General features: G+C 50.2%; 2 protein-coding genes across 13 annotated transcripts in view; one reads left to right on the top strand and one right to left on the bottom strand.

Moving 5' to 3' along the window:
- Window positions 1-11,279, top strand: part of PHC2 (polyhomeotic homolog 2) — a 56,659-nt gene extending 45,380 nt beyond the window's left edge. For 3 of the 5 annotated variants that reach the window (XM_033156591.1, XM_033156593.1, XM_033156595.1), the window contains 7 exons: window positions 4,755-4,963; window positions 5,763-5,918; window positions 6,043-6,178; window positions 6,827-6,941; window positions 7,660-7,801; window positions 9,086-9,377; window positions 9,969-10,132. In XM_033156591.1, coding sequence (XP_033012482.1) covers window positions 4,755-4,963; window positions 5,763-5,918; window positions 6,043-6,178; window positions 6,827-6,941; window positions 7,660-7,801; window positions 9,086-9,377; window positions 9,969-10,123 — 1,205 coding nt within the window. In that variant the 3' untranslated portion in view covers window positions 10,124-10,132. Of the gene's footprint in view, window positions 1-4,754; window positions 4,964-5,762; window positions 5,919-6,042; window positions 6,179-6,826; window positions 6,942-7,659; window positions 7,802-9,085; window positions 9,378-9,968 lie in introns of all 5 variants that reach the window. The other 2 variants (XM_033156592.1, XM_033156594.1) reach the window with 2 other exon arrangements.
- A 3,143-nt stretch (window positions 11,280-14,422) lies between these two features.
- ZNF362 (zinc finger protein 362) overlaps window positions 14,423-23,702 on the bottom strand; it is a 29,227-nt gene continuing 19,947 nt past the window's right edge. For all 8 annotated transcript variants that reach the window (XM_033156584.1, XM_033156589.1, XM_033156585.1 and 5 more), the window contains 6 exons: window positions 22,846-23,092; window positions 21,184-21,505; window positions 18,839-19,063; window positions 18,070-18,148; window positions 16,619-16,777; window positions 14,423-16,034 (listed from right to left, as the gene is read on the bottom strand). In XM_033156584.1, coding sequence (XP_033012475.1) covers window positions 15,918-16,034; window positions 16,619-16,777; window positions 18,070-18,148; window positions 18,839-19,063; window positions 21,184-21,505; window positions 22,846-23,092 — 1,149 coding nt within the window. In that variant the 3' untranslated portion in view covers window positions 14,423-15,917. The remainder of the gene's footprint in view (window positions 16,035-16,618; window positions 16,778-18,069; window positions 18,149-18,838; window positions 19,064-21,183; window positions 21,506-22,845; window positions 23,093-23,702) is intronic.

Genomic DNA, 23,702 nt, shown 5'->3' with positions numbered 1-23,702 from the left:
TGCCATAGGAAAGGACCCCTTTGTCTCTTAAGGCTCCATTCTCATAGATAAATCGTGTGTGGAGGGAGAAGTTCTCTCTCTCTCACAATACAAAAAGGTGGGGCAATCCAACGAAGCTGAATGTTGGTGGGTTCAGGGCAGAGTTAACCTGTGGAACTTGCTGCCACTGGAGGCAGTGATGGCCACCAACCAGGGTGGCTTTAAAAGAAGTTTAGCCTTACCGCCCATGGATTTGTCTACCAGTGGCCAGTGTTGGAAACTCAGATATATAAGCCAATCGCCACAGGGTACCTTAAACCTATGTTGCATTTTCCACAATGGAATGTCTAGGCGCCGTTTCGTTTTTACAGTGGAGTTTCGTTGTTGTTATTCATTCCTGTGCCACTTTATATTTTAAAGAACAAATCTCAAAGCGGGTTGCAGCGCCTTCAAACATCAAACAATCCAGGATAAAACAAATTCGAGCTTCAAGTAGAATATTTCAGATCTTTCTCTAAGGGTCATTTTGCTTTCCCCAGTCACCAGCCTGGCACCCAGAGTTCTCCACACGGTCGCAATTGGGCCTGGGCCTGTCGCAAAACGCGCCTGGAGCCTGGCTAATTTCTAACACGGCCAGTGGCTGCTCTGCCTCCGTTGTTGGAGCAGGCAACCTGCCTCTGAATACCAGTTTCTTGGAATCGCAAGCAGGGAGAGCCCTTTTATACGCAGAAGTATGTTCTGTCCCACTGAACATACCATTACCCTAAATACGAAGTCAGCTTCCAGTCCTTCTCATTCATTCTGCTTAGCGTTGTCTACACAGACTGGCAGCAATAGGTCTCCAGGGTTTCAGGCAGGCTTCTCTCCCATCTCTTCTCTCTCTGGGAGATGCTGCCATTGGGGGAATGACCACAGGACCTTTTGCTCTTGTCAGTGAGTTACGGTCCTTTTCTTTAAACATAACGCAGGGTTCTAGTCCTCGTGGTGTTGAATAAATAGCTGGTTTTAAACAGGAGCATAGGAAGCATGCCTTTGTGCCAAGTCAGAATACTGGCTCCTGCCAACCAAATCTCTTATCAGAAGCTAACAAAGCATTTTGGACCTCAGTCAGGACCTCAGAACCCCCGAATTAAAACGAGGCCAGTTTGAGTTTTGCCACTGTTATTACCATTTGACACCCCTGCTCATCCGCCAGCAGCTGGATTGTATACCGTCGGAAGCGGCTGCGTTCCCCCTTTGTTGGGTCTCGGCGCGGCAACTCCCAGCATGCCTTGCTTTGAATCCTTGGCGCCGCGTGCGAAGCACATCCTCCAGGGTGGTTAATATTTAATGTGGTGCTGGCTGGGCGAACGGACCGCAGTCTAGGAAAGAGAGAGAGAGAGAGAGAGAGAGAGAGAGATGCAGATGCAAATCCCAGGGTCTCCGAGGAGGCGGCATTGAAAGGGGTCTGGAGAGGGAGGTGGGGAAGAAATGGTTTTGTCTCTCGGCTGCGCCTCAGCAGCCAAGGATTATGGACCCTCTTGGGGGGGTGCTGGAGGGGGGGGGGTCGGCGGCTGTGGTGTGCACAGTGCTTTGGCACTCCAAATGATGTCATCCGGGCAAAGCTGCGACTCCGGTCATCTCCCGAAATCAAAGTTGACACGCAGATTAAAAATGGGGGCCCAGATTCTGCTCCAAGAGAGAGAGAGAGAAATGGCATAAAACTGAGCGTTCCTTGTTCATTTTATGGCTTGGTTTTGTGTATTCTGCTCTCACCCCTCTTGGGAGCGGCAGCAAGTTACGTGGGACAGTTTCCAGCAGCCGTTAGGATCTTTTTAAAAGAAAAAATATATATATTAAGTGCTGGAGGGGTGGAGCTGGCTTCTGTTCATTGTTCCACTTTCTGTACTTCTCACGTAAAAAGCCTTGGCCTATGGGTGGTCACGGTTAGGAGTATGGTAGCATATTTGGACATGAAGAAGGAGATGTGGAGAAGATTGGGTTGGGGAAGCAAAGTGATACAGGAGGGGAATAACCACAGGGAAACATTTTTCTTCTTCGGCAGAACATGAGGCCTAGAAACTCGATGTGTGGACATAAGGATTCTCAAAACATTCAGGAGTCCTGGGTTGGGTATGCTCTTTGCCAGTTGCCTGTTGGTTGTTTGAGAGCGGCATGTGATCGTGCCGGAGTTTGCAGATCATAGAATCGTAGGATTGTAGATTCGGAAGGGATGCCAAGGCTCTTCTAGTCGAGCCCCCTGCAATGATGTGTTGTGCAGCCACATGGGCTAGAGCAGTTTGTGGGTTGCTCGTTTTGTCCACACGGTCCCCGGGATCCAACCACTTCCTCCCACATTCAGCCACTTCAAAACTTTAATGCGGCCTTCCCGAGCCTCCTCTCTCCCCTACGCCGTGTTTTGGACTACAACTCCCATCATCCTGTGCTGGCTGAGGCTGATGGGAGTTGTAGTCCAAAGCAGGGGTCGGCAACCTAAGGCCCATGGGCCGCAAGAGGCCCATGTGGGTCGTTTAACTGGCCCACGAGCTGCCCCTGAACTGAGCTGCCCGCTTGGTGAGTCCCCACGCGGGCAGTTCAGCGCAGCGCAGTGCAGCACAGGGACTCGCTTTCGCAGCTCGGAAATCGCGTCCGCGCAGATGTCGGAAATCGCGGGTGTGATCTGGCCCGCAGAGGGATCTCCACTGGAGTGAACCAGCCCAGGCAAGGTAAACCTTGTTGACCCCTGGTCCAAAACATCTGGAGGGCTGGGAGTTCGGTTGGGGGGGGGCTGCTCTGTACCTTCAGCAAGGAGCCCTTCTCAGATGGACTTACTTGCCAAAGAATTTCTCTGTGTTACAGAAGATTCTGGGGCATCAGTGTACACCCAGTTTGTGCAAGACATCAGCCTAGTCTGGGCGACATTGTCATTAACTGTGATTCCTGTGTTGCGGGAAGTTGGGCTGGATGGCTCCTGGGGTCCCTTCCAACTTGATCATGCTGTCGGTAATAGCATCACTTATCTAATTTTCATTTCTTCAACAGACTGTGTGTGCGTGTGTGTGTCGGTTGTAAGGGGTTCTTGGAAACCTGATTTGCAGGCAGCCTAATGCTTTGCTGAAAAGTTATTTGGTTACTGAGTTTTTTTGTGCCTTTCCCTTAGTGGAGGAGGGTGGGGTGTTGATCTTTAATTTGGTACAATGTTGCAAAGGGACTTGTACATCCCTCCCCCCCCCCAAAAAAAATTCTCAATGCAAAGCTTAATTTGCTGGAATTAATGCAGCAAAGGTCCATGGATCCATATTTAAAAATAAATAAATCACCAGTTTTCACCTTTCAAACTTTGCAACTCTTTTTTTTTCTTGGGTGAGGAGTGATGGGAGCATTTAAGCCACCGGTGTGATACATAAATGAAAACCTTTTAGCTACAAATTAAAACTAGCATAATATCCCAGTGGGATAAAAGGGTCTTCACCACAAGTGTCTACTTGCTGGCTTTTAAAACTTGTTTTAAATGTATTTTGTTTTTTTTTGGGGGGGGGGGTAAGCGGGTGTTAAAACTTAAAAAAATTATCTTATGTGTCAATTGCCTTGAGATGGTGGCTTAGAAGGCAATTGATAAATTAATTGTAAAACAGTCCTTCCCTCCTAATATCTGATTGTAGTCAGTCTGGGCTAGACCCTCCACCCACTGAATCCTTTCTACAGTCGCAGAATTATTGCATTTTGATGGAGTGCACTTGTAATGTCCCATTCTCAGACCCTCCCACCCCCAGTGCTTAGACTCTGAAGTGGTTTCAGCATCCAGGAAGGGTTGTACCACTTGGCACCTGTTGACAAAATGAGGAAAGCAGAGTGGGCACCTATGCCAGGCAGAGTCCTTGTCTTAGGCCACCCCCCCCCCCCCGCCCTGCATCGCTCTAAGTTGTTAGCAGTTTTGGGGGTATTGGAGGAGAGCGTGAATCCCCACTCCACAAATCATTTTGCTAATTGCAGAGGAATAATTTAAAAAAGAGCAGTAGCATATTGCTCTTCTGTCATGGTTGCTAGGGGATGCATTATGGAAATGTGGGCGCTTTTTTGGTATATTGTTATATTCTCCGTTGTGTTGCTGTTTTGTCACGTTGTTATGAAATCGTTTTTGCCCTTAGCTTCCCCGTTTCCTTTCTCCACGAGCCGCTTTGAGTGCTGCTTCCCCCCCCCCCACAGAAAAGCACCATGCGCATAAAATTGCGACCGCAGCAGCTCTCTGGTGCAGCCCCCTCCAGAATCTGGCATGAAGGACTGGAGGTGGCGAACTCCCTAGGGGAAGTATTTGTAGAAGTTTGGGGCGGAAAGTACAGGAATCGTGGCCGAAAGTGGATTGTATGTAGTTCGTCCGCTCACCTCCCGCGTTGCCACACACAGGTCTTTCCCAGGCTGCTGTGCCGGTTGGAAAGAGGAGGGCATGAATTTAAAGCCAGAGTTGGCGCCCCCCCCCTGCCTGGGACACACTGGGTCCTCTGTGCCAGTTCTGCTCCGAACTGCCTGGCAGACTCTTTCTCTCTGTGTGTGCGCTCCTCGTTCCTTCCACAACCCTCTCTGTGTGTGCTCCACGCGGAGGTTGGAAGGGGGGGGGCCAGGCGTCCCATGCGGCTTGGAGCAGGAGCAAGTCAGCTGTATGGTAATGGGCAGAGCGGGTGGTTGGGGAGGGCGGCGGAGGGGCAGGGCCGGTGGTCCAGCCTCCTCGGTGCCTCTGCCTTTGTCTCGGCTTGCCTGTCACGCTCGGCTTCCCTCCTCTCCCTCCTTCTCCCATGCAGAGGCCGGCCGGGACAGCCTCCGCCGCACGCCTCCGGACGCCCCCGGCAGCCCCGGCATGACATCGGGGAACAACGGCAGCTCTGCCTCCACCGTCGCCGGCGCCCCCCAGAACGGTGAGAACAAGCCGCCCCAAGCCATCGTGAAGCCGCAGATCCTGACCCACGTCATCGAGGGGTTTGTGATCCAGGAGGGGGCCGAGCCGTTCCCGGTAGGTATCCAACAAACTTGGGGGGGGGGTTGAGTTGGGGGGGGGGAGGAGCCCAAGGGCAGCGCATGGGTAGGTGTTGGTGGGCTGCCTTTGTTGTGGGGCTTTAGGAAGGGTGGACATTGAAATCCCATTGCGAGAAAACTTGAGGGTTGTGCCTGGGCATGTGGCAGAAGGGAAAGGGTTTCACCCCCCCCCACCCCCCAGTGTTTCTATTTTCACAAAGGCTGTGGGGGGAGAGTGAACTTGGCTGGGACTGGAGGGGGGCAGAGAAACTGGTCGGGGCACAGAGCACGGGAGGGGGGGAGAGCTGGTTTACATGGTTGGGGTGATGCAAGGGAGCCCAGGAGGGTGTCCAGAGTCCTTCCTCGCAATATAAAATCTGACCAAGTCCAAAGCGCGTTCAAAGTGCTATGATGCCACCTTAAGCACTTCTCCAAATTATTATAGGAACCGTAGTTGGTTGCAGGTGCTGCAAGTTGTAGGGGGGACTCCCTTATCCTCCTTTCACAGCTACAGTTCCTAGAGTTCCTTGGGAAAAGAGCTATTGATTCTTAAACCACTCCGGGAAGGAAATACGGGGTCTCCGAACAATTCTTAACAAATGGCGCATCCCAGGATTCTTTGCGGGGGGGGGGGGAATTCAAGGTGGCACTGTAGTGCTTGGTCGCGTGCAATGTGGCCTCTGAATGTGCCGTTCAGAGATTCCTGCCCAGCCAAGCCAAAGCCACACACCCACAGCATCTGCGCTCCCATTTCTGGTTTCCAAGGTGCATATAGCCAAGCGTTTCTCCCGCTGCAGCCGTCAGTCGAGCGTCCGCCCTCCCCTCGTCCTGCGGGGCCAAGGCCACCCGGGTCTCCATGGAAGAAGAGAAGGGGGAGGGGGCTGCCTTCCAAGCTGCCTTTCGCCGACTCCCTTGTCGAAGCACCTCCCTCGCCCATCTCTCCTTCGCTGGAGGTTTGTAAAGCAGAGGTTTGGATGGCCGTCTGGCAGTGGCGATTCCTGTGCGTCGCAGGGGGGTTGGGCTAGGTGACGCTCGGGGGTCCCCTTCCTGCTCGACGTGACTGTGGTTCTTTGCCAGGTGGGGCGCTCTTCGCTGCTGGTGGGGAGCCTCAAGCAGAAGTATGCCCAGGACCTCCTGGCCGAGAAACCCCAGCACCAGGACAACAACACAACCACCACCACCGACTCCGAAATGGAGGACCCCTATCTACAAGGTAAGCCCAGCGGAAAGCCTAGGTAAGCAGAGAGAGGGGGGAGACCTGGAGCATGTGCAGAGTGCCTTTCACTTGCTCCCTCAAGAAGCGTTAGGGATTGATGGGGCAGCTTCCCAGCAGAGAGGTGTCATATCAAAACGTGCAGAAAAGCAGAAACAAATATTTGGCACAACCCTCTTCTGCAAAGGTGGACAACCTGTGGATATTTCTGGGCTCATAAGATCACCAGAAGAGGCTGCTGGATGAGGCCAGTGGCCCTTCTTTTCCAGCAGCCTCTTCTCACAGTGGCCGACCAGATGCCCCAGGGGGAAGCCTGACTGGGAGAGTCCCTTGTCTAAAACCCTTGAGAAACGCTGCCGGTCTGTGCAGGCAATAGTTAGCTGGAGGGAGAAAGGGCCTGCAGTTCCTGACGTTCCTGTGATGGGGGCCACATCTGGTGGACCTGGCTGGAAAGACAACAATGGATTGCAGGGGGTTGGGCTAGATGACCCCTGGGGTCCCCATCCAGTTCTGCCATTCTGCGGTTAAGAGGTGCCTGATCCAGCAGGGCTTCTTAAACGTGGGTGCAAGGGTTTGGGGGGGGGGGGCTTTGCTGCCTTTTGTTGCTTTGAGGTGAGGGGTCCTAAAAACTCTGCTCTCCTTCCCCAGAATCCAAAGACGACGGGTCACCCCCAAAGCTGAAGTGCGAGCTCTGCGGCCGCCTTGACTTTGCCTACAAGTTCAAGCGGTCAAAGCGGTTCTGCTCCATGGCCTGCGCAAAGAGGTACCTCCCTGGCAGAAACGTCTGCCTGCCCTTTTCCTTGAGCGGGGAAAAGGGGCCGTAGCTCAGGGCAAAGCAGCTGCCTTGCTTGCGGAAGGTCCTGATCGCATCTCCAGGCTGGCAGCGCTGGGAATCTCCCCTGCCTGAAAACCCAGGGAGCCACTGCCAGCCAGAGTAGGCAGTGTTGAGCTAGATGAACCCAGGGTTTGACTCCATTATAAGGTGTATTCCCACGTTGCACAAATTTTGTGCTGGGTACCAGCGGAGAAGCTCTTATAGAGCTAATTACACACACACTGGGCTGCACTGCTTTTATCGCCGGTTGCTTTTTATAGTGTTGTGATGCTGTTTGGGTCTGATTACTTTCTAGAAATTATTATTATTATTATTATTATTATTATTATTATTATTATTATTATTATTATTATTAATTGGATTTATATACCACCTTATACCCGGAGGTCTCAGAGCAGTTCACAGAACAAAATAAAAACATAAAACCGCAAAATATACAATCAAAATAAAAACAACCACCCAATAAAATATCTTGTATGTTTTTAAGCTTTTTGTATTTTGCTCAGTGTTGTTTTAATTTGCAAGGTGGGGGTGGGAGAAGGAGGGGTAGAAATAAAAACAATCATAATTAATAATACAAGGTTGGGACGCTGGCTGTGCAGAGGCTTTGACCTTCTCTGTCTCTCTCTCTCTCTCTCTCTTGCAGGTACAACGTGGGTTGCACAAAGCGTGTGGGGCTCTTCCACCCAGACCGCAGCAAGCTTCAGAAGCCCAACACGCCTCCACATGGCCGACGTCGGACCTGCAAGGGCTCCCTTCCCCCTCTCAGCAAAGAGAACAAGAAGCAGGTAAGAGCCTTCTGGACTTATCCAGGGGCAAGGAACTTTTTTGCATGGCGGAGGAGAAACCTGGTAGTATCGGGTATCTCTTTGTGCCTCCCTCCAGTGCACCTGCCGTAGGCCCAAGGGGAGCAAACTCTATGGTTTTATCTTTCTTCTTCCCCTGGACAATTCAGTCCTTAGTTTCCGACCTCTAAAATGGGCCCAATTCGGGTCCTGCATGGAGGAACTGCTGCATTTAATCCCTTCCTCAAAACCCTGTGAAGTAGGTTAGGCTGAGAGAAGACAGTGGCTAAGTGCCCAAGGCCACACCCAGGAAGCTTTATCCATGACCAAGTGGGGATTTGAACCCGGGTCTCATGGGCCACTTTCCCCCCAAGTTATCCTCACAGCAAGTGACTGACTAAGAGGTGAGGCTAAGAAGCAGTGACTGGCCTAAAGTCACACCCAATGAGCTTCATGACCAGTGAGTAGGGAACTTAAACCCAGTTCTTTCCCAGGTCCGAGTCCTGCACCCTAACCACTGCCCCACACTGTCTCCCCTGGAACATGATAACAAATTGGTTGCTACATGTGCTTGGAAGAAGAGTTCTCAGCTGCAGAGTGGACATTTACTTTCAGGCAGTGCCGGGTTCAGTTATAATGATAATATCTTAACTAAATTTGTATAATTGAAAGATCTCAACTTCAGGGGAAAGGTATTATTTGCTGCATGTTAATCTGCCCATAATTTATGCAAAGATCCAAGAGAAAGATTTCCTTGCTGATGTGTGGGAACAGGAATGCCCAGTTCGGTTTCTTCTGAGCTGTCTCGTGACAAACGAAGAAGCTCTTTTTGCACAGTCTGCAAAAAACGATTACAAAAGGGAGACGATATTGCTAAAGTTGAGTTAGCCGATGGTTCCTCTCCTTTTTTCTTCATCTGATGTTCGTTAATATTATTACTGCATTTGCATTTTGGTATATTCTGGTGTAATTTCTCAATTTTGTTGAATTAAGTAAATAATTCCAGTTGGCTTCTGAATAAACACACAATGAATCGTTCCTGTTCTGTATTTTATTGTGTGGTTACCTTCCTCCCATAAGCTGTGCAGACTGCTATTCTACGAGTTTGTGGAAACAAAGGGGGCAGTGGCTGAAAAAAAATTGAGGAGCCCAGGGAGTTAGCGCAGTAAACATACAGACGTTCCGACTGAGCCTCCAGACAGCAGCTGCCAGCCAGAGGAGGCAGCACTGGGCCGGATGGGGCGATAGCACAGCCTCCTAAAGTGGGGTGCTCCTCTGTGTTTGCAGGCGCCGGTATCGCTGCCCCCTGGCTCAGGGCCCATTTCCGTCTCCGGGTCTCTGCAGCTGGCTCATGCGCAGGAGGACTCCAGCCGCTGTTCGGACAACTCCAGCTACGAAGAGCCCCTGTCACCTCTCTCGGCCAGCTCCTCCGCCTCCCGCCGGCGCCAGGGCGAGCGCGACATGGAGCTGCCCGATGTGCACGTCCGAGACCTGGTGGGCATTGGGCACCACTTCCTGCCCAGCGAGCCCACCAAGTGGAACGTGGAGGACGTCTACGAGTTCATTCGGTCCTTGCCCGGTAAGGATCGGGACCTTCTGCTTGCCTGCTTAGGAAGGGAACCGGAGTGGTCCAAGTTGGGCAGAAATGGGCCTGCGCCCCCCTCCCCCCAATTCTCTGGTCTGGTGGGAAGCCTAATATTTTCCAGTGTTGCTACTTTGAGGAGTTAACCTTATGGATTGATTTGATTTGGTTACGCAAAGATCCCAGGGGTCGTTTAGCCCTAACTTCCCTGCATTGTGGGAACCGCAGCTGAAGCATCCTTGGCAGATGGCCGCCCAACCTCGGCTTAGAAATCTCCAGCCAAGGAGAGCCCCCCAGCTTCTGAGGGAGTCTATCCCACTGTCGGAACACCTCTTGCCATCGAGAAGTTCTGGCCGTTTTCTGGTGATGATTAAAAACATAATAAAACATCGAACATGGGAAACTCCCGACAGAGGGCTGTATTTCAGAACTCCTCTAAAAGTTGTGTCATTCTTTTATCTGCTTGACATCTGACAGGAGGGCGTCGTTCCGCAGGGAGGGTGCCACTGCCAAGAAGGCCCTCTCCCTGGTTCCCTGTCTTCTCACTTTCTCGCAGTGATGCGCCTTTTCCTTTCCCCCCTGCCGCAGGTTGCCAGGAGATTGCGGAGGAGTTCCGGGCACAAGAGATCGACGGCCAGGCCCTGCTGCTCCTGAAGGAGGACCACCTCATGAGCGCCATGAACATCAAACTGGGCCCAGCCCTCAAAATCTACGCCCGCATCTGTATGCTGAAAGACTCCTAGAGGCCTTCAGGCCGGGGCGGGTGGGAGGCCCTGCTGGCAAATGGATGCTTTCTTTCTCGGAGGCTTGGAAGGGCTGGGAACAAAATGGGACTCTGCTTTCTTCTGCCTCCCACCCTTCACAATGCGACTTGAGCACAGAGGCAACACCCCCAGCCTCCCTCGACGACGGGAGGGGCGTGGAGAGACCCCAATTTGGGTGGGATGTCCGTAGGCTAAAGCCGTTGCGGGGCTGTACATAAATATGTAGCGTTAGCTTCCCCCCTGCAGCAATGGAGAGTCGTGAAACCTTGTTTTTTAGTGGTGGGGGCGACGACCCTCTTCCTCGCCCTGGAAGCTGCTTCTCCTGCGTCCCAGAGACCCCCACCCTCCCAGGATCGGACACACCTACTTGAAACCTCAAAAGCCAAACAGGACCATTGCCTTAAAATTTTTTGTAGGCGTGTGTGCGTGCGTGTGTGGTGCCAGGTAGTGCCCTCTTTGTTTCCTCCTCCCTCCGTGCACCCTTTCCTCTTCTGCTATATCTTTTCCAAGGCACAGTGGGGGAAGCAGCTCCCCTGTTAGATCTCCGATTCCTGTGGGGGATCATGCAGGAGCAGAGGGGATCTCCGTCCAGTCTCGCGGGGGTGTATTGCTCCCCTCACACTGTTTTGCTTTGGTTTTTTTTTAAAAAAAACATTTTTTTCAAGGGGAGGAGTAAGTAGCCAGCCACAAGTCGTGCAAACTGGCTGATGTCCAGGACTACCGGGGAGGCCTCTATTCTGATTTGGGACCAGGTCTGCAGCTGCCTTAAAAATTTAAATTTAAATAAAAGGCCCTTTTGGCCCCTGCCACAAACACCTCAAACCCCCCCCCCCCCGTTCTCCCCCTCCCATATCATCAAGGCAGGGCAGGAGGAGCCGGCTCTCTCCCTGGAAGATGGGGCTGGCCTCAGGATTGTTGGAGAGTGGGTGGGCTTTTTCCTCAGGTGATCAGGAACTGGGGGGAGTGGGATTGCAGCTGAGCTGCATCCCCCCTGCCCCCTTTGACGGTTTGTGTGTGGCGCCCCCGCTTCGTGCTGGCCACTCGCCACAGCCTCTGGGCTGCAAGCAAAAGGACTTTCTACTGTTGCCCCCCCCTCCTGTTTTTAATAAACGCCTTTTGGAATTAAAAAGAAAGACGCCATGTATTTAAAAGGCTTCATTGCTATGGGGCTGGGTGGTTGGGGGCAGGTCCCGGGACATTGTAGCTTCCCGGAGCGGAGAACGTTCAGCTGGACTCTCCAGATGAATCATAACGTCGAAACCATGGAGAAATAGGTTTCCTCACTCTCTCCCAAGACGATAACTCGCAAGGCGAAAGAAAGGACTTCTTCATGCAGCACAGAGTTAAACGGTGGAACTCGCTGCCACAGGAAGCGGTGACGGCCACCGGCTTGGATGGCTTCAAGAGAGGATTGGAAAATTTTGCAGTCAGAGGCAGCCGTGCTTCTGAATAGCTGTTGCTGGAAGCCATGGAAGGGGAGAGGGCTCTTGTTCACAATCCTACTTGCAGGTTTGCTCACTGTTGAGAGCAGGATGCTGGCCTGATCCAGTTGGACTCACCTTGTGTTCGCAAGACAGCATCCTCCTCACCTTGGGGCAGCAGTCTCTCTTAAGGGGCACTGGGGGATGTTGTGTCTAACTGCCCTCCAGTGCCTGCTCCCTCAGGGTTTGGGAGTCTTATTGGCTTTTAATGTACCATATTTTCCGGCGTATAAGACGACCCCCAACTTTTCCAGTTAAAATATAGTTTGAGATATACTTGACTGCAGATTCTCCACCCGGCGTATAAGACGACCCCCAGACTTTTGAGAAGACTTTCCTGTGTTAAAATGTAGTCTTATACACCAGAATATACAGTAATTGGGATGAGAAGTGGTTCCTAAACTGCAATCTGAAGCGCTTTTCCCTTCGCATTTTTCACATTTTCATCCCTTTCTCTCTCTCCCAAGAAGCCCAAGGTTATGTTCATGTTTTTCTGCCCTCACAAACAACCCCGTGAGGTAGCAGAGGCTGAGAGATGGCGAGTGGCTCAATGTCACCCGTGAGCTTCATGGCAGAGAAGAAGAAGAGTTTGGATATCCTGCTTTTCACTACCAGGAGTCTCAAAGCAGCTAACATTCTCCTTTCCCTTCCTTCCCCACAACAAACACTCTGTGAGGTGAGTGGGGCTGAGAGACTTCAGAGAAGTGTGACTAGCCCAAGGTCACCCAGCAGCTGCATGTGGAGGAGTGGAGACACGAACCCGGTTCACCAGATTACAAGTCTACCACTCTTAACCACTACACCACACTGGCATCTGCCAGGAAACACTGGTTTCCAGGCAGATGCACGGCTGAAATAAGTTCTTCCTAGAGCAGAAGTTTGGGGCTTGGTATTCTGATGTTTGCAAAATGCATCCCATGCCCTCACTTCTCCAGAGTGACTTTCTTTCCATCTGCCACCACCTCTGGCACACAGAGGCTTTTTCTCAGTTGCTCAAGTGTAATTTCTGTCACCTCAGGATGCTGGGAACTTAAGTTCTTAAAAGACTCTTGTTTCAGCCGTGGCTAGCAGCCAGGATGGCTACTTTTTCCACCTTTGGAGGCAGTTCCTGGGAATCACATGGGGAGAATTGCCTGTGGGAAATCTGAACACATCTAGCTGGCCACAGGGAGCTGGATTGAGTGGGCTTTCTGTAAATCTTTAGCAAAACTGAAGTACTTCACATTACATGTCTGGTGTCCCCAAATGCTCACCAAGGATCCCTGCTCATCTCATTTTTTTATTTAAAAAACCCTTAGTGAGAAGACTGGTACGCTTTCCAATCCAGCCCAAGGTTGCAAAGACGCTTTTATTACCTTTATTCCACAACAGAGAAATACAAAGCAATTTTTTATTTATTTTTCCTTCTTTTCCCCCATTTCATTTCAAAACAATGCAAATGGCGTTTGGCAGCGAGGCAAAAGTTGCCTCCTCCCACCAGTCCCGGATTCCATAATGCAAGACTTTTCTTTGAAGGGAAGGGGTGGGAGGGAGAGACCCTTAAAAAAAACTTTTTTAAAAATTCCTTTTTCAGTTATAAGGTAATGATAATAACTAAGGATCTAGCTAGATGTGGCCTGGGCTTCTTTTTTATATAGAAAAAAAGTTGTTAACATTATGCATAAGAGTCCTATTTACAGAGTTATTAACATGCGGATCAAAAAAAGAGGCTACAATATTGAATATCATACAACAATTCAAAACCGAACAAGGGAACAAGTTTTTTTTTTTTTTAAAGGAAAAGATCAAATCAAATACAAACAGTAAAAGAAACAACTGATAAAAAACAAAATTATATATTTTTAAGGCTTAAAAAGTTTATCTTAAAAAAAAGTAGTTCGTATTTTTTTTTAAACGCAACTGAAGGGTACATAATATAGAGGGGGTTTTAAAGTATTGTTTGGGGAAGTTTTGTGGCCCCTTTTCCTTGCACTTTCCAGTCTGCCTGGCAATGAGCTGAAGTGCCCTTGAAAGAACTGCCGAGATCTTTTCTTTGTGGGAGTTGTAGCGCCACCTCAAAAAGCTTTTTCTTTTGGTGATGGGCTCCTGGGGCAAGAGCAGTTGGCATCATGCCACAGTCTCTTCACAGCTATCCAAGGAGCCACAGAAGACCTTAAGAGCCAGAGAGGGTGCCATCCTGTTGGGAGCTTTGAGCTGTTCCTCTTTACAGCACCCAGGAGGCCATGGCCTCTCCTCAGCCACTGGGGTGGCCACAGAGGTTGACCCATGGCAGTGGGGGCGGAGAGAGAGCTGGAGCTGAAGCAGTCGGGGACACATGTAGCATCTGAGAAAACTGGAAATGGCCAAAACATAGCAAGTGAAAAAGAAGTCCCATTTGACAGGCTTACCCCACCCCACCCTTCAAGGGAAACTGCAATGTTGTCCTCTGCTTCTGATCTTGGGTAGCAAATCTGGTGTAGCAATAAAAGGCGTTTTCCCCATTTGACAGGAATTGGAGGAAAACAGCCTTGCAGGAGATAAGAGTGGCAGAGGATCACACCACACTGTGTTGCTGCGGTTTGCAGATTTTCTGGGCCCCATGCACCCTTCCCCTCAATCAATGGAGTTTCCAGAGACTACTTGCTTAGGGGAGGTTTTTGTTTTGTTTGGGGGGGGGGAATTCTAGGAAGTTCTCAGTCTTCTGGGGTCACTAGGAAGCTGACCCCTCTCAAGGCAACAGAACGTGGCTTTGCAAGCAAACGAGCCCTTGGGAATCCAAGAATTCTCTGGAATACTGGTGTGTGGGTTTATTTTTAAAAAAAACTCTCCAATCCCCCTAGATCTTGGTGCAAGGGGATCAAACCCCCTCAAACGATAGCAACTGGGAAAGGATGACAATTCCACCCATTCTGCAAATATGTGCCTGCTATGGCCATGTTCAAATGGAAACTTGCTTATGTTTCTTTTCTGGGGCTAGGGAGGAACCTGTGCCCCCCCCCACCAACGCTGTGGGCACGCCCCGGGAGGACCCTAGGTTCTTCCAGCCCTGCCAACCAGTGCTGGAGACATCCTTGGAGAGGTTGCAAGGTGGTGCCTTGAGCGGTCTCGAAGGGTAGAGCAGCCAGGAACAAGAGCCACCCCCACCTGTCTTCTACCCCAAAACACGCTTGGGGCTTCACTTCTGCCGGCTGACAGCCCTCCGCAGAGATGGGAGAAATGGACTGGCACCTCTTACTGTGGGTGAGCCGAATGGCAGCATTACCCAGGAGCAGGTCAATGCCCACATTTCCTCCCCGCAGAAAAGACCCAGCCCCCTCCTGCATCCCATCTCCTCCTTTCCCATACAACGAGAGAGCAGGGTTGGAGGCTACCCATATACAAGGATGGCGCTGCAGGTGGGCAGGCTTTCGCACGGTGCCTCAAGATTAAGGTGATGGGCAGACAAAGCCTTGTGCACTTCTGAATGGGCATAACACTGCCAGTCTCTTGCCATCTTCCCCCCTGCTACAGTGTGTCTCCCAACCATATTCCGAAGGTGCCCCCTCATCTATTTCTAGGACAACCCTCCACTCCCTTCCACCTCCTAGCCGAAGGTGTGGCAACCCCCATAACCTCTGAGCATTGATGTAATCCTTTGCACCAACACTCTGGCGCAATGGGTCATGGCTTCTGACTGCGTGATGTTGCAGCATCTGAGACTCATCACCTCCCACCGTGCCCACCCTAGCCACAGGCCACTCCTGGGGTGCCACCCCCCCCCCGCAGTGAGCAGCACAAATAACCTCAAGCTGCCCCATTTTTTGGCCGAGGCGGTCCTGTAGCGGCTCCAGAGAAGAGTCCAGAAGGGGGCCGGCTCCCCATTAGCTGCTTTGCAAATTCCTGGCCCGTTGGGTGACAATTTTCCTATGCGAAATTGAAGTGGAACAGGGATCTCGGAGGGGAGAGAAGTAGGGATCCAAAATGAAAAAAGGGGGGCCTGTGGCTAGGAGCAGAGGCTCTGTTACAGGGAAGGGAGAAGTGTGGACATGTTCAAAGTGCTCTGGGATTGTCTTTGGCTGCCACCAACATGGAACGAAAAATCTCCACCCCCAGTCTCCCAACAGGGCTCCATCCAGTCTCTCTCTCTCTCTGTCCTGACTGGTGGCGGAAGAGGATCACCCCATGGCAGGAGGGGTGCTGCGGAGCAGGGACCATGGGTTGTTTGACCGTGATGCCAAGATGTCCTTGTTTTTGCTCCCCGCTTCTGGGATTCAGGAGGGGGTGGCTGCACGGGAACGGGGCCAGGCCAAGGGGTGGAGGCTGCTCCCCGAGATTCAGATGAGCGAGATTCGGACAGGGATACTGGGAGACTCCGTCCTTTGAGGAGAGTGTTGACTCACTAGATGTTCAACCACCGTGTGTTTTGACATGTGCTTCATCAAATAGGTCTCCTGGAGAGGGAGAAAGGGAAGGTCAGGTTTCGGGGAAGCAGGAAGAGGCTGCCCCCTCCCAACCTAGGGTGACGTAGATTCATTTCAGCAGGTCTGGGAGCTCCCTTTACCTCCACCCTGACCTCCTCCCACAGCATGCTTTGGGAGCGACTGGAGATCGGCCTGATCTACGGAGGGGATCTCCTGGCTCTCCAGTTTCCCACAGGGCAACTGGGCAGTTGGAGGAGAAACACCTCCACCCTGCAATCACCAAGCAGAAAACTGAAGTAAGCTGTGTACCCACACCCCACAATATCCCGACTCGAGTATTGTCCTGACAACTATGGAACTTGGATGGCTTTCAAAGAGGATTGGACCAATTCAAGGAGGACATATATCTATTGATGGCTACTCTGACGCATTTTCCTCCTCACAACAACTCTGCGAGCTGGGTTAGGCCCAGAACGGGCAACTGACACCCCCAAGGCCACTCCCAGTGGAATTCATGCCCAATGAGTGGGGGGATTTGAACTCGTGTCTCTCTTGCACACTCCCCCCCCACCCCCGCCTTGCTTCCTGCCCAGCCAACGGCCCCTGCTACTCACTGAGGTGTAGGCCCGCCCACACATGCTGCAGCAGTAGGCCTTGGCGTGCTTGATTGCGTGTGCCGAGAGGTGGATCTGGAGCGAGGCAGAGTCCGAGTAGGCCCGGTAGCAGTTCGGACACTTGTAGGGCTTGTCCTTGTTGTGTTGCCGTTGGTGAGACTGGGTGGGAAAGGGGCAGGAAGGAACACGAGATTGACATGGCAGCCCTCAGAAGTCCCGGGGGTGGGGTGTGGAAGATCCTTAAAAAGCCGTCCTACCACCACCACCAACCAAGGTACCCCCTGTGACTCTGAAGACCCAAGTCCTACACTACTACTTTCACTGAGATCTGCACAAAATCTTTTATCAAGCCCTCCTTGCTAAATCTGCAGCAGGGCGGTCAGATGAGACTTGCACCCTTTTGCCCAGCTAAAATCAAGATGCCTCTCTTGCTCTCAGTTTGGCCAAGTACTGACTGACCGATTGCATTTATATGTCTTGGGGGAGCCTCAAGGTAGTGTACATGGTTCTCCCCCTCCCCACAACAACCATGTGAAGTTGCTTAGGCTGAGAGGCACTGGCTGGCCCCCCAAGGTCACACCCAGTGAGTTTCATGGCCTAGTGGGGGGAGGGATTTGAATCTGAGTCCAGCACTCTAACCACTACACCACATGGGTTCTGTGCTGCAGCGAACAAAAAAAAAAAAATCACCAGAAACTGACCCCAGGCATTTTGTCGTTTTCCTCTGGAGTTTGTGACATGACTTCAACTTTTAAAATGTTGATGCCAATTTTATTTTACTCTGTGCTACATACATACACACAGTGGTGCCTCGCAAGACGAAATTAATTCGTTCCGCGAGTCGTTTCATATTGCGAAAAATTCGTCTTGCGAAGCACGACCATAGAAAAATTCGTCTTGCGAGTCACCTAAAAATCGCAAAACCCTTTCATCTAGCGAGTTTTTCGTTGTGCGAGGCATTCGTCTTGCAAGGTACCACTGTACATACATACATACATACATACATACATAAAGCTATTACCTGCCTTTCACCCCAAGGTCCGAAAGCAGGCAATAATGTTCACTTGCTATTATCTTCACCAATTAAGTGGAACCTCCATCTTTAGAGGCAATATACCTTTGAACCTCAGAAGCTGCAGGACAGATAAGAGGGCTCCCCGCTTGTCTCTCTGGGCCAAGTTTTTGAGCCCCCAAAGGTATCTGGCTGTCTGCTGTTGGAAGCAGAGGACTAGGCTAGATCAGCAGACCATCAAGACAAATTTTTTTTTTTTGGTGCCTGCGTTATGAGATACATAAATATTCCGCATAGGAAAATCTCAGTCCCGTCTTGCCACACAGGGCACCCTATAAATGAACCCCAATTATCTCTAACACTCAAATGCTTTGACCCAACTCTGGGACTTTCAATTCACTTCCCTGGCACATACCACCCAAATTCCCAACCGACTGACCTGGAGGTTCGAGAGCTGTGTGAATGCCTTTTCACATCCGGCGTGAGGGCACTTGTAGGGTCTGTCTCCGGTGTGAATTCTGAAAGGCAGCAAGAGAGAACACTGAGGTGTTTTCTGCCTCTCCTCCCATTGCTTCACTTACCCGATTCGGTTCACAAACCGCCTCCCGCAAAATATCTCACAGCAAGTTCACATTAGGAAATGGTGAAATCAGTGGTTATAAATCAGGATGGTTTTGAAAGGTATGGGCCACCATCTTGATTCAAAATGGCGCCAAACTGTACCCAGACATGCACAGAACCTCGATCCTAGGGTCCTGTCCTATCCTAACACATACCGGTAGCAAAGAGATAACTTTCCAAAATACGTAGTAGATGCATAGAACAATTCCATGTATACAGACATATATAAAACCATTTCGTATATGTTAAAATTCCACCCTAACCAAGTTCGAGAACTGCTGGTTTAATCTATCAAGTAGGAAACAAATCCTGAAAAATGGGCACCGCTGTGCGCCAATTTATTCTGACATTGCTGGTCAAAGAAGTGGGGTGTGTGTGTGTGTGTGCGCGCGCGCGTGCGCGCGCCATTTGACACACACACACACACTCAAGCCATGAGGACTATAGGCTTGCTTTTTTACTTAACCTTGTTAACGAAAATGGGGATTTCCAGTTTCTGAATTTCAGGTGTCCATCTTTGCTTCCCGTGCTCGCCCAAAATGGCGACCCAGACGACTGATTCCACCGAGCATAAGCTAGTCCCTTACCTGGTGTGTTGCTGGAGGTGGGAAAGTTGGCGGAAGGATTTCTCGCAGTAGGAGCAGTGATAGGGCTTGACGCCCAGGTGGATGCGCAAATGCTGCGCCAGGTAGGAGGCGTTGGCGAAGGACTTGGAGCAATGGGGGCACTTGTGGGGCTTGGCCTCTGTGTGGGACTTGGAGTGGATCTGCATCTCTGACTTGGTGAAGAAAGTGAGGGGGCAGACTTTACACCTGGAGATGGTCAAGGATAAGAGGGGGAAGCGTTTCAACGACACAATTCTGCATCAAAACATCATTGCTATCATCATTTATTTATTAACTTAATGTCTTTAATGTCCTGCATACAGGATGACCCTTGGCGTCCTCTCCAATTCTGCCATTCCATGATTCTATATATACCTGTAGATATCCTGCCTTTCTCCCAAATTGGGATTCGTGGTGGCTTACAGAGTCAGAAAACATCATTATAAAATAGAAAGTACCGTATTTTTCGCTCCATAGGGCACACCGGACCATAGGGTACACCTCGTTTTTAGAGGAGGAAACAAGAAAAAAATATATTTTTCTGGTTTTCCTCCTCTAAAAGCCCTGGTTTTTTTTGAGGATCAGCTAAAGGTTTTGCAGCTTTTTTGCAAAGGGAAAAGCCCTGTTTTTTTGAGGATCAGCTAAAAGTTTTGCAGCTTTTTTTGCAAAGGGGGAAAAGCAAAGCTCCTTTTGCAAAGGGGGAAAAGCAAAGAGGAAAAGCTCTGTTTTTATGGGGTTCAACTCACATTTCTGCAGCTTCTAAAGGAAAGGGAGCCTTTTCTACAGTTTCCAGACAGATAATCTAATCAGCCAGTCACATGTAGCTGGGGAAACAAACAACCTCCCTCTGCAGCACATTCAACAAAGGAGGATGGGGCTGAAAGGGAGCCGGGGACTCTTATCTCTCTCCCGATCTCTTGCTGATCAGCTGCTGAGCGGGGTCCTTTCAACACCCCCTTTTCTCTTTGTAAAATAAAAAAGCATGATCCTCTTTTGGCCCGTGGGCAATTCAGCTCAAGGGACCACCATCCGCTCCATAAAACGCACAGATATTTCCCCTTACTTTTTTAGGAGGGAAAAAGTGAGTCTTATGGAGCGAAAAAGGGTTTTTTGTGTTTTTTTAAATAAAAAACCCCAGTTAAAACACAACCATTAAAATACGCCAAAAACATTTAGAACCAGCAATAAAAATGTAAGTTACCCTGACAGCAGCCTAGTGGCCAGCATCATCCGCTCCTTGGTTTTTAAAGGTCTGTCTGTGCAGGAAAGTCTTGGCTCATTCACTGTAGCCTACTCTGACTGGCAGCAGCTCCCTAGCAAGCACACCCAACAAGTCAACGCTTTTGTGTATAGCTTTTGGACTTCTCTGAGGCATTTCCTCTCCACACCATGGGTCAGACCATTGTCAAGATTGGCCAAATTTGAGAGGTCAGATTACTGAAAAGTGGCTGGCCCCACCCACCCATCAAAAGCCCATTGGTGGGAGTGTCTCCTCCTGCTCAGTGACTGGTCTCTAGAGCTCAGTATTATCTACTCTGACTGAAAGCAGCTGTCTGGGCTTTTTTTCAGGCAGGGCACATTCCCTGGAAATGCCATTGGGGATTGAGCCCAGGGCCTCGTGCACACAAAGCAGCTGCTCCGCCACTGAGCTGTACCCATTCTCCTATCTCAAGTTTAAACTGGCACAGTCCAAGAACAGTGACCCTATTCATGACATAATTTTTATTTGATTTTACAAGTATAAAATTGTAAAAAAAAAAATAACCTAACACATATCCACAATTAAGAGATTCCTCCTAATCTCTGACTTCCCACCTTCCCCTCCAGGGGTTCTGTAATTAAAACTTTTCTACTGCATCTTTTTCTGTACTCCTTTTTTAAAAATAACTTCATTATCTCCACAATACCTGTTACATTACAAGTGTTATTGCAAGCCTGCTAATGTTTTCATCTGTTTACAGTGGTCTCCAGGATAAATTATACATTTCCCATTCCTTATTGAAGTTTTGGTCTTCTTGGTTCCTGAGCTTTCCAGTCTTAACCTGTTCATCCTTTGTATGCCATTCCAACATCAATCTATACATTTTTGACAGTAATTTTATATTGCTTACTAACAGATCTTGTTGAAACCTTGAGATTTCATAACTGAAACCCCTCTTTTTATCCATTTTGAGGATGTCACAGACCCTATTTCTGTACACAGAATCATAGAACTGAAAGGGACCCCCAAGAGCCATATAGTCCAACCCCCGCCATGCTAAGGGGCCTGAGGTCTCCCCAACCCACACTGGCGGCGGAGTGTCGCCCCCTTCCTCCCCCCTACACACCTGTATGTCTTCCCCTCTTTGCCGATGTCGCCCGAAGCCAAGATGGGGTAGGGCACCACCAGGACGGGGGGCCCCGTGGGGTTCTCCGCCTTGATCTTCTTGCGGCCGCGCTCCGCCTTGGGGGCCCCCAGCAGGCTGTGACCCTGAATCGTCTTGATGGACTCCAAGAGCGGGGGGCTGGTGATCCCTGAGATGAGGGTGGGCGAAGAGGCAATGAGACGGCTCTGCGTGGTGGAAGTGGGGGTGGAGGGGGTGCTGGTGCCCGTCCCAGCGCTGGATTCCGAGGTGCTGACGGCCGTGGCACGGGACCCCAGCCCCAAACCTGGAAGACAGAAGCCAAGGGGGGGGGGGGAGAGGACAGCTTATGACAAGCACCAGAACATGCCAGGAAGGTCTTTGGCAACAGCTCAGAGCAGCATTTGGAATGTGGAGACAGAGCATAGCAGTCATGACTGGCAGCCATCCATGGCCCTCTCCTCCACGAACTTGTCTCTTTTGAAACCGTCCAGGCTAGTGGCCAACACTCCCTCCTGTGGGAGGGAGTTCCAAAGTTTAACTACGCCCTGTGTGAAAAAAGTCCTTTCTTTTCTCTGTCCTGAATCTTCCAACATTCAGATTCACTGGATGTTCACACGTTCTGGTCTTAGGAGAGAGCAGTCTCCTCACCCCGGTAAGGCACAAGCTTGAGCTTCTGAATACAGCACGATCGCATCTTACCCAAACCATTGGAGCAGCCCCCCATGGCTAGCAGGTGGCAGGGAGAGAGAGGAAGAGAACATCCAGCACTCCCAGAACCAGTGCCCCCAGCTTAAAGCTCTTTTTAATAAATAAATAAATATATTCAATTTTCAAATTTACAAACAATCATCAGGCAAGCAAGCAAACAAAAATCCATAATTTCCCATGGACTCCCCCCCTCCCCTTTGTGGGTCATGTTAACCCTTTTCCCTCCTGCATCTTCTCTGTTAATCCAATTCTATTAAATCTCCATTACAACCATAGTCCAACGTTTACCTACAAGTGTCATTCCAATCCTACTAATTATTTTAATTGTTTACAGTGATTTTTAAGGTAGATTATAACTATTTCCCATTCCTTATTAAAATTTTGGTCTTCCTGATTCCAGCTTAAAGCTTATTATTATTATTATTATTATTATTATTATTATTATTCTCTGCCCATCTGGCTGGGTTTCCCCAGCCACTCTGGGCAGCTCCCAACAGAATATGAAAAACACGATAAAACATCAAACATTAAAAACTTCCCTGAACAGGGCTGCCTTCAGATGTCTTTTAAAAATCAGATAGTTGTTTATTTCCTTGACAACTCTTGGGAGGGTGTTCCACAGGATGGGCACCACTACCGAGAAGGCCCTCTGCCTTTGAAGCTCTCTGCCTTGCTTGCATTTAACTTTCAGGATTTCAACCAGCTTGCCTTCACCCATGTATGGTTGAAATTGCGCAAGTTAAATGGGAATAAGATGCGGCCGTGCCGTGTGTGTGTACCGGTACACATTGTATCACAAGCTGCTCAAAAAGGAAACACTTGTTCTGGTCTTGAAGAAAATTCATTGCGTGTGCACAAACGGGCCTAGACATAGCCCCGGTTTGGGACTGCCCCCCCCCTTCCCGGCGCCTGCTTGCCCCCTTGCCTACAACTTACCTGTGACGGTGCTGGTGGCCGGGCGTGCGTGCAGGGCCACGTCGGGCTGGGGGACCGCCTGAGGGTGCAACCCGGGGACCTGCTGCAGCTTGGGGATAGACATGATGGACTGGCTCCCCTCGGCAGGTGAGGGGGGCACCAGCAGAGGCTGCTGGGAAGACACGGAAGTCGGGGGCAGGTGTGGGGGCCGGATCTTCTCTGCCATGAGCTGCTCCTTGATCTTGTTGATGAGAACTAGATTGTCCAGCTGAAGGGGGAAGAAGAACAAAAAGGTTATCGACCAGCAAAGGGAGGAGTGTGCACTTTTTTGTGGGAAAAGGTGTGGGCAAGCAGTTTAGGGCGAGTATGGAGAAGGGCTGCAGCTCAGTGGTTAGAGCACCTGCTTTGCATGCAAAAGACCTCATGTTCAATCTCTGGCATCTCGAACCACAAGGAGTAAGTGCAGACAATAGGGATGAGGAAGAAATTCAGTTTGGGTTTTAATGCAGATCTACCTATAATTTGCACCACTTCTTTTTAAACATCTTTATTGAAAGTTCAAAAAGTATATACCATATATACTTGAGTATAAGCCTAGTTTTTCAGCACATTTTTTGTGCTGAAAAAGCTGCCCTCGGCTTATACTTGAGTGAGGCGAGCGGTGGGGGCGGTGAGAAAGAAGCCCTTTCTCTCCGCTCATGCTGCCACCCGCTCTCCCCAGTCAACCATTCCTTAAGAAGTGTACAAGAACAGCGGTTCTTTACTCTCCCCAGGCAGCTTGTTCCATTCCTGAACTGCTCGCATAAATGCAAACTTGGCAAAGGAGGAAGAGGAAGGAGCATCCCAAAGGGCTGCTTTCAGGCTGCTCGTTCCTCCTC

This window comes from Lacerta agilis, chromosome 8, assembly GCF_009819535.1.
Source record: "Lacerta agilis isolate rLacAgi1 chromosome 8, rLacAgi1.pri, whole genome shotgun sequence".
NCBI lineage: Eukaryota > Metazoa > Chordata > Lepidosauria > Squamata > Lacertidae > Lacerta > Lacerta agilis.
This window is presented reverse-complemented; position numbering and strand designations above follow the sequence as displayed.